Below are 12979 nucleotides of genomic sequence, written 5' to 3'. Positions count from 1 at the left end.
CTGGGTCCGAGCTGTTTCTGAGCTGGATTCTGAGGATTGGGTGGATATGTGGGACTTTCCGTCCAAAATTCTCATTTCCCTTAGGGATCACCTCATACAGTAAAAGATTGCCCATAGGGCGTACCTTACCTCTTATCTCTTACATAAAATGAAAGCTTCCTTTTCCCGGGAGTGCTGGCGCTGTGACCATGCTCCGCGGGATTTTATTCACATCTTTTGGACTTGCCTGGAGCTCAACACCTACTAGACACAGGTAGTTTCCTTAATAAATGATCTGCTGCATGTCTCCATTACTCCATCCCCCCAAAATTTGTCTGTTAGGACTAGTGAAGGATCTGGTACCTAAAGTAGCTGAACGAACCCTTTTGGGCCTCCTATTATTTTACACCAGGGAAACCATTGCGCTGTATTGGAAGCAACAAGCTCCTCTCTCCCCCAGTGGAAGAAACAGGTGAATGTTGTGATACCTCTTTACAGGGATACCTACCTACATAGAGGCTGCCCCAATAACATGATAGGGTCTGGGCCAAGCGGCTGGCAGAATGTTCCACAGCCATGACTGATTAAGCGGATTAGGAATCGGAGCTTGTCCCCTCCTGGACCAGCTTGGAGGGTCCCTAGACAACCCCTACTTAAGAGCTACCTTGACATATAATTGTCCCTGGGGCGAGAATCATATCAGTTAATAGATTTTGCTTATGTTACGCTATCTGTTTTATTGTTGCATTAACACTTTTGCCTTCCTGCCTCTCTGTATCATCATCCACCACATAATGCTTATTTGAGACCCCTGCATGGGTCTGCTGTCTTAAGATGTGCCATGTTATGCTTTCCTGTTTCAACGGGCCAAATGCACGTTTGTGTTTATATATGTTATAAACCAATAAAAAGAATTTAAAAAAAAATTGAATTATTTGTCCTCAACACCAAACGATATGTCTGGCGGAAATCCATCCAAATATTACCATTCCTACAGTAAAGCATGGAGGTGGTAATATCCTGTTATAGGGGTGTTTCTCTGCAGCAGGGACTGGAGCACTTGACAGGATAGATGAGAAATGGATGGGGCAAAATACCATCAAATTCTTAAGAAAAATATGCTGCCCTCTGCCAGAAAGTTGTCAATAGAAAGAAGGTTTACCTTCCAACATGACAATGACCCAAAGCACACAGCAAAAATAACCACACAGTGGTTAAAGGAGAAAAAGGTGAATTTCCTTGCATGACCTAGTCAGAGCTCAGGATTCAAGCCCATTGAAAATGTGTGGAATGACTTGAAGACTGTGGTCCACAAACGGTCACCATCCAATTTAACTGAACATGAGCAGTTCTGCAAAGAAGAGTGGGCAAAGTCTAGATGTGCAACATTGGTAGAGACATATCCCAACTAACTGTGATTAAAGCAAATGTTGGTCCAACAAAATACTGACATAAGGCGGGGGGTGATCCTTTTTCCAAATCAGTGATTCTGTTTTTGAATTTTTTTTTATTTTATCTGACTAGTGCACTAGTAAATACAGCTGGATAAAATGAAAACTGTGTCTGCCTCCATTTCAGGCTGCAAAGCAACAACATTTTATTATTTTAAGGAGGATGATTCTTTTTTATAACTACTGTAGATGGACATACAACTTTATGGGAAAAACAGGCAAAAAAGGTATCTATTGATTCCCACTGGGGATAGTTTCCTGACTTGTCAGAGGACTGAAGCATCAAACCCCTTAGAAGAGTGAAGGATCCAGCATTTAAATACTGTAATCCTGAAGAGCGTGGACCACGTAAGTGATTTGGTAACCGGTCACAGGGCACAATGAAATTAAATGGTTCAGAATTTCCAATCTTTTTATTTTGAATAGCATAATGAAGATTTTAAACAACAATTGGGATCATCATTTTCCATGGGAATAATCCCTGTTGGATGTTTACCCACTGTTTAATCATAATCACAAAAATCAACCAGATCACCATTAATCCCAGGCTTGCGCTCAGGTGTGACCAACCAAAAAAGCGACAAACAAGTGTTGCAGCATTCATTTTATCAGGGTCCTTGCAGCCATCCCTTGATTTGCCAAAGTAAGGACTGTGGTCAATCTAAACAAAAAACAACAGACCAGGGAAGTCCATGTCCTAGTAGTGAAATAATAAACTTTTTTAACCAAAGATAAAATGACACATAATGCACTCACATGCTCCCAGAATGACACCAAGCTCATCACACAACTGTGAGAATCCACCTTCAAAACCCATGTATGGATACCACTAGATGTAATCCATTCGGCTTAAGGCTCCTCTTCACGTGTCTGTGTCTTAGGAAAGAAAGAGAAGATAGCAGAGCCGACCACAATAGAGGCTTGTGTATGACAGCTGCTAGGATTATGGAGGACTGGCAATTATTTAGTAGAGCGACATGCACCCGAAGAAAGCTGTGCAGGTTGTTATAGGCTTAAGGTCACTGGCCACATCAGATAGCTCTGCACATTTTGCTCGCAGGCCATTGGTTGAGCATGCCTGACTTAATGCATTGCATTATTGAATGTGCATTAACACAAAACCTTGGAGGCAATTTAGTAAAGCAATGTATATAGTACATATGGAAGCCTTTATAAAAACCCTGAGACATTTTCATTGTAAGTATAGACGTGTGGGACAAAGTCAAGGAGTTCTTGTTTGCAACACCTTTACCGTATAGCACTATTGTGGTCCACAATATTATTGCCATCATATACAATTAAAAGTCTTAATTGTATATGATGCAATTCAATATGCTAGCTCAAGGACTAGGATGTTTAAAGAAATGGAAATTATATTATTGACATGATGCCTGCCATACCTGGGGGCAGAGGAGGGTAGGCGGAGCATTAGGCTGCAGTGCCACACTTATTAGCATTGGGGCCGTCGGACCAATTGTATTAAGTGTGGTCGGTGGCCTGCGGTCTGTCCGAATGTCCTCACCCACCTGTATTATCATACTGGCAGGTAGCAGTGTGACCGCTTTATGGGGGTGCCAGACTGATTTGCCTCCTGGAACCTGCCCTCCAGCCCAATTCGCCCCATAAGACTGGCACTATACTAAAAGTGTACCGCAAGCCGGCGGGAACCCTTTTCGTGTGGAAGCCGGGAGGAGGCTGTTTTTTTTCGTGCAGGGTGCAGCTTTTTTGCTGCCCCCCCTGCAAAGTGCCGCCCTAGGCCTGGGCCTCGTCGACCTATGCCAAGATACAGCACTGGTGCCCAGTTACGTTGGAACAGGGAGGGGCCATCCCTAAACTGTTCCCACAAAGTTGGAAGCATGAAATTGTCCAAAATGTCTTGGTATGCTGATGCCTTAAAAGTTCCCTTCACTGGAACTAAGGTGCCAAGTCAAACTTCTGAAAAACAACCGCACACCATAATTCCCCCTCCACCAAATGATTTGGACCAGTGCACAAAGCAAGGTCTATAAAGACATTAATGAGTGAGTTTTGGGTGGAGGAACTTAACTGGCCTGCACAGAGTCCTGATCTTAACCCGATAGAACACCTTTGGGATGAATTAGAGTGCAGACTGCGAGGCAGGTCTTCTCGTTGACATCAGTGTCTGACCTAACAAATGTGCTTCTGGAAGAATGGTCAAACATTACCATAGACACACTCCTAAACCTTGTGTACAGCCTTCCCAGAAGAGTTGAAGCTGTTATAGCTGCAAAGGGTGGGCCAACTCAATATTGAACCCTACGGACAAAGACTGGGATGCCATTAAAGTTCATGTACGTGTAAATACAGGCATCCCAATACTTTTGATAATATAGTGTATTTCCATCACTCTCCCAACTGTTTCTAAAAGCTTTTCTGCCTGTAAAACTTTGCAGGAGAGATTTTTATGACAGTTATTTCAGAACTCTAAAACATTAATTCATACCTTACAGGCATGTATATGAATCTATCACAAGTTCCATTATTTGTCACACTACTGCAAGACAGGTTTTTAAAGAGTTTCTACAACACTCCAGTTTATGTGTGTAAAGGCAGCCCATTCATTTTGTACCTACACCTTTCAGTTCACATCTATGCTCTGTGGTGGTCTAAAGTCTACGTGTGTAGAGGTGCAATGGTAAGGTGCGTTGGAGTGCATGAATTGCACCGCTGATCATGCGTTAATGTATGCTGTGATAAAACATGTCTTTCATTGCATGTTACCACAACAAATAGATGTGGATGGGCCCCTAATGTTTTGGTGACACATATGGTTCTAAATGCTTGCTCGCACTAGATGCCTTGAGGCTACACTGCCATTTACTTCCAGCAAAGCTTGAAAGCAAAATGCTTTGTTTCCAATCATGTCAGTTAACACCACAGCGTTGCTGTGGTATACACTGAAAAAACAAATAACTGCATGCATTACTTTTTTTAGTATAGCAGGTTGTGACGCATACAACCACCTCAAAACTTTGCTGCATTAAATAGAACTGTATTGAAATACAACTCGTGACGTTTCAGTATAGTTGTGTGACGAAAGTAAACAGTGTGATGTGCCAGGATCCACGTATTGGCACTGTGTCCTGCCTTCAGTGCGGGTTGCTGGTATAAACAGACCTCAACAGTCTATGAAATGCAGGAAAGTTCAAACATGCGTCATGCCATTGTGGCTCCCAATCCTCCTATGCTGGTCAGCGCAATCTTAAAAAACTGCTGAAACTTGGCATCCCTTACTTCCTTGGCACCCCTTGCTTCATTTTTTTTGCCACGAGGAGATGCTGTGCATAAAGAAAGTGTAAGATTTGCCGTACTGATAGCAAAAAAAAGATGAGAAAAATACACTATATATATATATATATATATATATATATATACACTGCTCAAAAAAATTAAAGGAACACTTTTGAAAACACATCGGGAAAAATATCATGCTGGATATCTATATACTGATATGGACTGGGTAATGTGTAACGAAAGGATGCCACATCATTTGATGGCAATGAAAATTATCAACCTACAGAGGGCTGAACTTAAAGACACCCTCAAAATCAAAGTGAAAAAATGATGCAGAAGACTAGTCCATTTTGCTGAAATTTCGTTGCAGCAACTCAAAGTGGTACTCAGTAGTTTGTATGTTCTCCATGGCTTCTCCAAACCCTTTCACGTCTGTCACATGTGTTCAGGGTGAACCTGCTCTCATCTGTGAAAAGCAGAGTGTGCCAGTGGCGGACCTGCCAATTCTGTTCAATGGCAAATGCCAATCAAGCTCCACGGTGCCGGGCAGTGAGCACAGGGCCCACTAGAGGACGTCGGGCCCTCAGGCCACTCTCATGAAGTCTGTTTCTGATTCTTTGGTCAGAGACATTCACACCAGTGGCCTGCTGAAGGTCATTTTGTAGGGCTCTGGCAGTGCTCATCCTGTGCTCCCTTGCACTTGCACAAAGGAGCAGATACCGGTCCTGCTGATGGGCTAAGGACCTTCTACGGCCCTGTTCAGCTCTCCTAGAGTAACTGCCTGTCCCCTGGAATCTCCTCTATGCTCTTGAGACTGTGCTGGGAGACAAAGCAAACCTGGAAATGGCACGTATTGAGGTGCCATTCTGGAGGAGTTGGGCTGCCTGTGCATAGGGTCCAGGTTTCTCCTCATGCTTCCAGTAGTGGCACTGACCCTAGCCAAATGCAAAATTTGTGAAAAACAGTCAGAAAAGATGAGTAGAAAAAAAATGTTGGTGGCCTCCACCTGTAAAACCATTCCTGTTTTGGAGGTTTTCTCATTGTTGCCCATCTATTGCACCTGTTGTTCATTTAATTAACACCAAAGCATCTGAAACTGATTAACAACCCCCTCTGCTACTTAACTGATAATATCAATATCCCAGGAGTTTATTTGACTTTATGCTATACTATTAAAAAGTGTCCCTTTCATTTTTTTGAGCAGTGTATATTTATATAATGTTTTTCTTTTTTCATATGTTGAATATAGCATTTATTAGTGGGCTCCAGGTTTTGGAAAAGAGGTGGACTATAGGATTTTAATAGTCACAATTTTTTTTGTTTAATAATCTCCTATAAATGCTGTTATGCTAGAGATCACATGACTCCTTTTCTTGAGTTTTCAGTAAGAGACCATGACTGGTAACAACTAAACATTTTAGATGTTGGATTTATTAGGTAAACTAATTTACATATTGCTCACAGAAATGGCATTTTTTTTTCTCATGATTGCTTACTTCTTTTCCCAATAGTATTTGGTAAAGGAAAAAAAATAAGTGATCTTGGGACCATAGCAGGCAGCCTCTCCCACTTTGGGATCACAAACACAAAATCTCCTGCTCTTAGGAGTGGGCCCGCTGTTGATAAGCTATAATACCATCCTGGCCTGCATGGACAAGTCTCGTCTTGATGCCTTCATAATACTGGGGGAGTCTGGAAAAACTGAAATCACAAAACAAAAGAGAGTGACCACTGACCTAGTGCATTATCCTAAAATCATAACTCTATTTATGTAAAAAGTAGTAAGTATTATACTCACAGAATAACAATTGCATCAAAGTTTATCACAAAGCACAGCATCATCCAGTCCACAGTACATCATAACATGTGACAGGAGAACGTGCAGTTCCAATAGTCTAACGCGTTTCGAGGACTAACCTCTTTCTCAGAGCCAGCCAAGAGGCTAATCCTCGAATTGGATCTGCACTTTCTTCTGCCACGTGTTTTGATGTACTGTGGTCTGGATGATGTTATGCTTTGTGATGAGCGTTGATGCAATTGTCATTCTGTAAGTATAATACTTACCACTTTTTACATAATAAAGTTATGGTTTTAGGACAATGCACTAGGTCAGTACGCCCTCTCTCTTTTGTTTTGTGATTTCAGTTCTCCCACTTTGGGAGCAGGGATCAGAAATGAAGTGCTTGTCTCAGCTGATGTTACAGTACATATTCAACATTCCAAACACTTTGAATATGCACCTTGTGTTTTTTTAAAAGTGATTTTTTTAACATTTGTAAATTCCCTTGGGTTGGTAGGTTGGAAGACTGCCCTATGTTGCCGCCCCCTATACACTGCACTTTGGGTTTTGGCAGCGAAACGCTGCCACTTCTATGGGCACTGTGACTATAAATCGCATTGTAGCAGCTGCATAAAGAGGTGGAAAAAAACACCCTGTATGCTGCCAGTGGAGACAACCCCTATGTGAAATGCATTTGTGAGTTTCAGACACAAAGCAGGAGATAATAGCCTGCAATGCAGTTTTCTAAATTCCCTTCAATGTTTATAACTGACAGAAAGGAATGTTTTTTTTTTTCGTCACACCCAGGTTAAATAGTTTTACAGTTTCTTTTGAGTGGATGTAGACCATCTTTTTAACCATATTACATGTATTGGCATAGGAGTGTGGAAAATGCAAGTCCCTAATGGCAGCATTGGAAGACAGCAGGGTACAAATCAAACTAAAGAACAGAACAATTGAGGAGCTACAATCACTGTGCCAAAGGTTTCAAAATCAGCTCCAGGAGCAGGTATGCCATATTTTCTTATTACATCTGCTAATTCTTAATTATAATTTTAGATTACATATAAAGGAAGCAACTGTATTTTATAACATGTTAGACTTGGTTAAGGTGCATACAATTAAATTGCTAAATACAATGAAGGAAATACAGTTAGATCCATTTATATTTGGACACAGGCACATTTTTCATACTTTTGGCTCTGTATGCCACCAGAATAAAATTAAAACGAAACAATCCAAATTAATTTTAAGTGCAGACTTTCAGCTTTAATTCAAGTGGTTGAACATAAGTATCAAGTATAAGTAGGAACCGCTACCATTTTTATACGCAGCACCCTCATTTTCAGAGGCTCAAATGTAGTTGGACAAATGAATATAATCACAAATAAAATGTTCAATTTTAATATTTTGTTGAGAATCTTTTACTGGCAATGAGTTTGGGTTTCCTCCTTTCTGATGCTTTGCCAGGCTGTAATTGCAACTGTCTTAAGTTGTTCTGTTTGTGGGACTTTCTGTCTTTAGTTTTGCCTTCAGCAAGTGAAATGCATGCTCAATTGGGTTGAGATCAGGTGATTGACTTGGCCATTGCAGAATATTCCACTTCTTTTCATTCAAAAGCTCCTGGGTTGTTTTTGCAGTGTGTTTTGGATCATTGTCCATCTTTACTGTGAAGCGCCGTCCAATCAACTTTGCTGCATTTTTCTGAATCTGGGCTGACAGTATATCTCTAAACACTGCAGAATTCATCCGGCTGCTTCTGTCTTCTATCACATCATCAATAAACACCAATGACCTAGTGCCACTGAAAGCCATGCATGCCCATGCCATCACACTGTCTCCACCATGTTTTATAGATGACGTTGTGTACTTTAGATCATGAGCTGTTCTATCAGTGCCGCATATTAGTGCCTCATTAACAGTGCCACCCTATCAGTGCCAACTCATCAGTGCCTGTCAGTGCAGCCTCATCAGTGCAGGAAAAAAACTTAATTTACAAAATTTTATAACATAAACAAAAAAAAATGTTTTTTTTTCAAACTTTTCGTTTTTTTTTTATTTGTTTAGCATAAAAGAAAAAACCTTGTGGTGATCAAATAACACCAAAAGAAAGCTTTATTTGTGAGAAGAAAATGACATAAATTTGGTTTAGGTACAGTGTTCCATGACCGTGCAAATTGTCATTCAAAATGCAACAGCGCTAAAAGCTGAAAATTGGCCTGGGCAGGAAGGGGGTGAAAGTGCCCTGTATTGAAGTGGTTAAACCTGAGAGTGTGCACATTCAGCCCATATCCATTATATAAATATAGCTTGAATATGTTTTGGTAAATACCTGAACAAAAATAAAATTGTGCCTGTGTCCAAATAAATATAGACCTAACTGCATGTCACCATCCTTTAAATTTAATAAAATAGCCGCGCTTAGAAGAGGTAGAAAGTTCCAAATGATCCCCCAGTGAAAATAAGTGCAAACAGATGTGAACTTATGCTGCCGGTATATCCACCACCAGGAAGGTATAAACATGCAGCCTCTTACCAGATGGTCTAAAGAAAACAGCATTCAATCGGGATGAACCAAATGAAGCGGGCATCCGTCACAGACCAGCAAGCTAATCCGACCAGGTAGCATAGATATCAATCATTAAATGTATATGTCCACTGCAATGGACCCAACATATAGATTGTTCCTCGTGGTGAAAATAAAAATAACAATATCATTGTGCAGACATCCTTAAAAAGGCTTTATTCAAACGTTTAGTAGAACTCTGCACACAGGGTACTCACATTACATCCAAGGATAAAAGGCATAAAAATATTTGTGTATTGTTTTTCATCCAAAAACATGGCCGACCTCCAACAGCATGCCAGCATCATGTGGATAGGCTCCTCCCAACATGTTTCGTCACACTTGACATCATCAGGGGGCGTAGCCACATAGCACAAATCGAATGTTATATATAGGGGCTATACCGGAAGTGATTGGAGGTCGGGGGTCATAAGGTCACCAATACTAAAGATTGTAAAAAATTATATATAGAAATATCATCCTTTAAATGGTATTTTAGGCATTTGGTAGTTTGGCAGGTTTTTGTAGTGTTACAGCTTGCATTTAAAGTGTACCCATAGCCAAAAATGTCCTTTTAATTTTGTAGAGTTAGGGAATGGTTAGAACTCCTGTCGGGTTCTTTTTTAACTTTCTATGTTCCCAGTAAGATACCTTGGAGGTAACAACAGATGTTTTAAAAGAATATGCACAGCATGAAGCAATTCCTAAGAAACTGAGAGGAGGTAGGAAAGCCAGACTGGTGGTGAAGTCTTCAGAGGCTACAGTCTCAAAAGGCTAGCAGAATTTCCTAAGAAGAGATAGTTAAGTCGTATAATCTTGACTTTGCCTTGGTGGTGCGGTTTGTCAGGCAATGAAGCAGGCCATTAACTGGAAGAAGATTCAGCACCTCACGAGAAAATATTCCTAAATTTAAAAAAGGAGCTTCCAACCTTTACTTAAATGGTCAAGATAAAGGAAGTTATAGAAAACGAATGGACTGAGATGAAAAAAAAGCAAAGATATTGAATTTCATTTTGCAGTTTCCTTTAAAGATGCTATGGACAGGAGAGTGGACTCAGACCTCAAAAAGATATATGAGACAGTTGGAGCTGCTTGCAGACATGCAGTTACACTAACTAACTTAGTTTCTCTGGGCATTAAAACCATACACAACAGGGTTCAAAGAGGCCCTAGTATCCAAAGTGTCTAGAGAGAATATTTTTGCTCCATTACAGGATATGAAAATGGTTTCAAACTTTGTTGCAAGGCCTCTGCAACTCAGTGCATCTTTTAACAAGGCTGGTGGTTCACTCGGTGAGGGGATTCAGTATGATATGGCTGACACACTGGGAGGCGGGGGGCACATCCAAAAAAGGTCTTAATGCAATTTTGTATTCCATGAAGCTCATCTTCTATCACAACCCCTGGCAGAGGTTATCAAGAGAATGACTGGAGAAAAACAGGTCTCTTACTTTAGGATCATAAAAGAGCACAGCAGTCTTTTCCTGCCAACAAGAAGCTCAGAGATCAATACAGGGATGCCAAGTCCTATAAGCTGAATGAGAATTTCTCAGATGTTCCTTGAGAAGGGTTGAGCCCTCTTTCCAAAACAACACCAGAACCAAATGGGACCAGTTGGGTAATGCCCCTTAAAAAAACAATCTGAAGGCTTTTTTACGCAGCCAACCCCAGTAGGTGCAAGGCTTTTCACATTTAGATAGGTTTGGTTGGACAACATTACGGGCTTTTGGATTTTGTAAACAGTAAAGAAGGGCTATAAACTCAAGTTAGCTTCCCATATACCCAGGTATTTTTCTTTAAAGTAGTATTAAATCCTCATTGTATTTTTAATGGGGCTTCCAGATTCCAACAAGTCACCCCTGCACCCCCACAACCACCGGGCCAGGATTGAGTACAATAAAATAAACATTCTCTATAAAGTATTTGGTAAAATTTCTACCCTAGCACTTGCAGTTTACAACTTTCAATGCAGCTGGCTCCTGCTCTCTCGGTGCTGCTTCCCTAAACTTCCAGTTTTCACAGGAAAGATTTAACAGTGGACAATGCAGTATCTAGCCAGCATGTTAGCTTAGAGAAAGGGGGGAGCAGGGGAAATGCCTTGCCTTCCTTGGCTATAGAGCTGTGTGTTTCTTTTCCAATGATTTTTATTAAGAAGAGAAATAAGCAAACAATTAAGTACTTAATAGGACAAATACAAGTTAAATAATGGTGTTACAATGAAGATTGTCAAAACCATCATATTCTGGTCGTGTCACAACTATACCATATCATAGTTATTGTCCCTGACCGTCTCTGCCTGGAGGTGTAAGATGGAGACACGTGAAAAGAACAAAGTGCAGTGATCAACGTGGTCCATTCACTGAAGCCATAGTAATATTGATACTAACCTACAGTATATGGCAATTCAGACTGTTATTCATATATGGTTCCAAAATGGGAAAGAAGGAGAGGGGGGAGGGAATCTTAAAAAATGACTTCTGTATAATAGAACCAAATTTGCCAATATTAACCAGAAAACACCACATTTCCAAATTTAAACTAGGAAAAGGGTAACCCTAAAGCCCACTATCGAAAAATATGGGAAAAAGAAAGATGAGAAGAGAAGAAAGAAGCCGATTGGCACAGTCCAAACCACCAACCCCCCTCCTCCCTCCATCCCACCCCTCACAGGGGCTGAAGATATCTAATCCAGGGGTTCCAAACCTTTTCAAAGCAATTATGTTGGTTGCGAAGAATGATAGCCAATTTTTCATTTATCATGATCCAGGAGATTTTGTTTTTCACTAATGCTAGATTTATCACAAGAGTTTTCCATGCTCACGCTTTGGTGGTGCTAGCTGCCAGGAAGATAAAGAAGGTAAAAATCCTGAGATTTCTGGGTAACTCACTCGATAGATCGGAAAATAATTCCGTCTTAAAGTTTTTGGGAATATTCAGTCCGGTCACCGAATATACCAAATTAAATACTCTTGTCCAAAACCATTTGTGTTTTGGGCACGTCCACCAAATATGGAGCATGTTTCCTTTCTGGCCGCACCCTCTGAAACAGAGAGGCGATCCATCCGGGTAGATTTTGGCTAATCATTTTGGAACTAGATACCATTGTGACAATGCCTTGCAATTCGCCTCCACCAGGGAAGTGTTTAAGATTCCCTTGTGCACCGTGGTCGACCCCTGGGACCAAACATCCTCATCTCCCAAAATCCTCCTCCCAAGCTAGTTGGTAAGAGAGTTTAGAACCCTGATCCGCTAACAGAGTATACAGCTCTAAGATACTACCATGCCTCCCTGGACCACTTGGACATTTATCTTCCTAGAAAATCTGTGTGGTGATGTCCCCCTGATCTTTACACTGTTTCTGTAAGTAATGAGTAATTTGGTGGAGTCGAAACGTCTCCAATGGGGGCATTTGTAAAGTCTCCAGAAAGTAAGAGGGCTTTCTAATTCCTTTATGGTCTATGAAATGAGCTATCCTGTAGAGACCATTGTTGATCCACCTTGTAAACTGTTGCAGATAGAGCTGTGTGTTTCTAGAGATGCAACCTACTCTGTTGTCCCTCCATGCAAGGTTGGTTGGCTTGAAACAGGAAACCTGGGGCTGTGGTCATGACACCAGCTTAAACCACTTGCCAACTGCCTAACTGTAAATATAATTAATTACTTTGTCATTAAATACCAGGGTTATGGCAGCAGCTAGCTGCAATAACCCCAATATCTTTTTTTGTTTTGTTTGTTAGGCGGCCGGCTTTTAGATAAAAGTGATCCCAGTGGCAGATTTGCCACGGGATCACTTTTATAGGTGGCAGGAGAGGTGCCTCCCTCCTGCCGCTTGCCGATTGTTTCTGGGTTTACCAGAGCCGTCTGTAAACCCAGAAGCGATCCTGTCCTGCAGATGGTTGGACAGGAAGCCAAGTGAGAGCAAGATGTCCCTTACTTAGCTCTATGCCC

The 12979-nt window shown here is 41.1% G+C and overlaps 1 protein-coding gene across 1 annotated transcript in view; it reads left to right on the top strand.

The window, feature by feature from the left end:
- Window positions 1-12979, top strand: part of LOC309551274 (uncharacterized protein) — a 107947-nt gene that overhangs the window by 79321 nt on the left and 15647 nt on the right. Inside the window, exon 7 of the mRNA XM_082251800.1 lies at window positions 7346-7474. Within this exon, the coding sequence (XP_082107926.1) occupies window positions 7346-7474 (129 nt within the window). The remainder of the gene's footprint in view (window positions 1-7345; window positions 7475-12979) is intronic.

The sequence above is a fragment of the Pelophylax lessonae genome (genome assembly GCF_965119305.1).
Source record: "Pelophylax lessonae genome assembly, chromosome: 3".
Lineage (NCBI taxonomy): Eukaryota > Metazoa > Chordata > Amphibia > Anura > Ranidae > Pelophylax > Pelophylax lessonae.
The sequence above is the reverse complement of the archived record's forward strand: the minus strand, read 5'-3'. Positions and strand labels throughout refer to the sequence as shown.